General features: G+C 34.0%; 1 protein-coding gene across 1 annotated transcript; it reads left to right on the top strand.

Moving 5' to 3' along the window:
* Positions 1–784: 784 nt before the first annotated feature.
* LOC107956759 (uncharacterized) lies at positions 785–1,674 on the top strand. The gene is made up of 3 exons (XM_041101868.1): positions 785–1,008; positions 1,142–1,282; positions 1,373–1,674. The coding sequence occupies exons 2-3, from the start codon at positions 1,147–1,149 to the stop codon at positions 1,630–1,632; spliced, it is 396 nt and encodes a 131-aa protein (XP_040957802.1). The 5' UTR covers positions 785–1,008; positions 1,142–1,146; the 3' UTR covers positions 1,633–1,674.
* The last annotated feature ends 1,901 nt before the right edge of the window (positions 1,675–3,575 follow it).

Raw genomic sequence — 3,575 nt, 5'->3', positions numbered from 1 at the left:
TTGTAGAATTAGATGACCGATCTTGGATACAAGCACATAGATATGTTCTTTTCCACCACGATGCACTTGAACAATTACGCAAGTAAGTTCTAGAATATGATAAATATTCTTCTTTTTTTGATTTGTTTATTTTTTAACGAATTAAACATGTGTTTAACATAGTGAGTACAAATAAATCTTAAGATCTCGTCCACGCTCACGAAGATTACAACATCGCGAGATTAATAGGTTATTCGCAGAATCTTTTCATGAATGGTTAAGCCAAACGGTATGCAACTCAACATTTTGTTGACAAATAATAATGTTTTCTCATAACATTTATAATTACTCAATTTACTTTCGATTCAATAGGTTTGGAGTGGGAATATCATTAATGACGAAGTTAAATGGCTTTCCCAAGGTCCGAATCGAGTAGTAAAAAGATATAGTGGCTTCATCATGAATGGATTCAGATTTCATACCAAATATCGCGAAAGATTGAGGAGAACTCAAAATTGTGGAGTAGTTGTTAATTCTTTAATTACAAGTTACGCTAGTGCTAGGGACAGTAATCCTGTCGAGGGAAATGTGGAGTATTATGGACTTCTAACCGACATTATTAAGTTGGATTATTATGGAAAATGGAAAGTTGTCTTATTTCGATGTGATTGGGCTGATGCTAATACTGCTCGCGGAATTAAAAATGATCAGTTTGGTTTTACAATGGTGAATTTCTCTCGATTAATTCACACTGAAGAACATTTGATAGACGAGCCGTATGTATTTTCTTCTCAAGTTAAACAAGTTTTTTACTCGAAAGATCCAATTGATGAAGGCTGGTACGTTGTACTCCGAAACACCCCTAGAGACTTGTTTGACATGGGGAATGGAAGTAGAGATGACATCGGTGTAAGATCAGAAACTTTGCCTTCTCCAGAACAAGACTTAGATGAAATATCCCTAGTACTAGTACACAATTTCAATGGGTTCGTCAGTATGTAGACGAAGATATTTACGATTTATGATGTAGTAAGATTTTATGATTTTTTATTTATATGTAATGTTACAATATTAACATTGATCATGTTATATAATTTAACTATTTTATATTTACTATTGTTGTTATTTCTTACTAAAATTTTATCTATTTTATGTGTTGCAGGAAAAATGCCTAGAAGAAGATTAAGAGATCTTAGTATTGTACAGAATACTACAAATTCGGAAGAAGTGAGTACTGAACAGCAGACAGTTGTTGGATCTTCAAGCGTGCCGGAGACACTTGACGAGTCTGTGGAAATTCAAAGTAATGTTAAGTTTATTTTACAAATTGTATTAAATTTTATTACTGATTTATTTTTAAATTTCAATATAGTAATAATTTATTATTTTTTAGCTGAAAATGGTGGGACGCGCAGAGGTCGAGGACGTACGCTCCTAACAGATTTATATGACTTAAATTCTGTCGAGCGTGTCAAAGTAACTAGAAACAGCCGTGGTCAGCCTGTTGGACAAGAAGCTCGACTTTTAGCAGGCTATTTGGGCATTATAGCACGAAATGCCAATATGTTGCCCATCAACTACGAATCATGGCATAACATGCCTGATAGCAATAAAAATCAAGCTCTCTCTAATATTAAGGTAACAAAACGTTAATGTAATTATAATACTTTTGTTTAAGTTTCATTTATATTTACTTCCTAAACTTGTGTTTTTTAGGATAGGTTTGCTTTAGAGGTCTCTGATGCCTATATCAAGAAGGCATTGGGTAAAAAATGGAGAGACAATAAAAGCATTTTGAAAAAGAATATTTTAAAAAACCCATAAGCCTCGAAGAAAATTGCAAAATGTCCCACCGGGAATGGTGAAGTACCAATGGGAAGATGCGGTTCGATTTTGGAATTCGAAGAAAGAAGAGGTATTATGTACTTGCAAACTCTTATAATTTTTTCGGTTTATAGTATTTACTATATACGTAATAATAATTTCATTATGTAGGACCGTGAGCGAGTTGGAACAAGCAGCAGGCAAAAACAAAAATTTACGCACACGGTAGGGTCGAAAAGTTTTGCTTGTGTAGCTCAGGCCGAGGTACTATGGATTTATTAAATCTATCAAGTATTAATAACTTTTTACTATTAAATAATATTTTTACTACTATATTGTAGGAAGCCTCATCTGGTCAAAAGTTGGACGCCTTCAACTTTTTGACATTACGCACAGGAAAAAAGATGGAACTCCGATGTCATCTGAAGCTGCAGAAATTATGGTATATTTACTTAATAAAAATTGATTCATTATAAATATTTATAATATTTAATTATAATGTTTTAATTCGTCGTTTTTATTAGTGTAATTTAAATAATGTTATGTTGTATTCCTTTTTATTGTATATTTCGTTTCTAACTCTTTAACTGATTTATTAGGAGAAGCTAAAAGATAAGAAGGCAGAGTATGAAGCGACTGCTTCGACTGATAGTTCTGTTAATTTTGAGGATATTGATAACGGAATTATTAATGAAGTTTTGGGTCCTGAAAGGTATGGTCGGGTTAGATTTCAAGGATTCGGTGTTAACCCGACCCAATATTTTGGATCCACCTCGCACCAATACATGCCTTCCGGGAGTCAAAGTCAAGCTGAAGTTCAGAGGTTAAAAGATCAGATAGTTCAGATACAAGCTAGCACAGATGAGCAAATTTCTCAACTTAGAGCGGAGGCAGCAGCGAAGGAGGCGGAGCAGAACAGGAAATACAATGAACTCCAGCAGCAGCTTCAGTCTATGATGACTATGTTCCACCAATTTCAAAATCTGCCATCATAGACATTTGTTTTCTTGTAACTTTTAACATTATTTTAAGAATATTTTGAATATTCATTTACAATTTATATAATATATTTTTCGTATAATTTTGTATTATTTAAATTTGCGTGTTTTGGTTGGGTTGGATTTCATGATATATTTGCTGTTTTTTATTGAATTTCTTGCAGGAGGGTTGGATATAGGTGTAATTTACATATTCCAAAACTGGGAAAATTAGCGGCGTTTTTTAAAAAAGCGCCGCTAAAGGTCCTGGTCATTAGCGGTGTTTTTTTATAAAAGCGCAGCTAAAAGTACAGGTCTATAGTGGCGTTTTTTAAAAAAGCGCCGCTAAAAGTACAGGTCTTTAGTGGTGTTTTTATAAGAGCGCCGCTAAAGGTCCTAAAAAAACGCCGCTAATTTTTGTGGCGCTGCATATAGCGACGTTTTTTGCGGCGCTTGGGAAAGCGCCGCTAAAGGCAAAAAAAACGCCGCTAAAAGTCTGTTTTCCTGTAGTGACACTGGTGAGTGATAACAAACACTAACCACTTGATAACAAATGCTAACCACTTGACTAACCATATACCAGATTGTAACTGACTGTGATTGCAGTTCAAAGGAATCAACGAAGATTATATAATAATAATAATAATTTCCACACCAAAAATAATTTTTACAAAGGACTATGATACAATTTGGAAATCGCATGAAATATTTACTTGAAAAGGCAAATATTTCTAAGGACCCTGTTGAGCAGATAATTGCTGCTCCCTTCATCACCTTTCTTCACTTATGCTACGT

This window comes from Gossypium hirsutum, chromosome A03, assembly GCF_007990345.1.
Source record: "Gossypium hirsutum isolate 1008001.06 chromosome A03, Gossypium_hirsutum_v2.1, whole genome shotgun sequence".
NCBI classification, from domain to species: Eukaryota; Viridiplantae; Streptophyta; class Magnoliopsida; order Malvales; family Malvaceae; genus Gossypium; species Gossypium hirsutum.
Note: the sequence above shows the minus strand (reverse complement) of the source record. Positions and strands in the feature narration are given on the sequence as shown.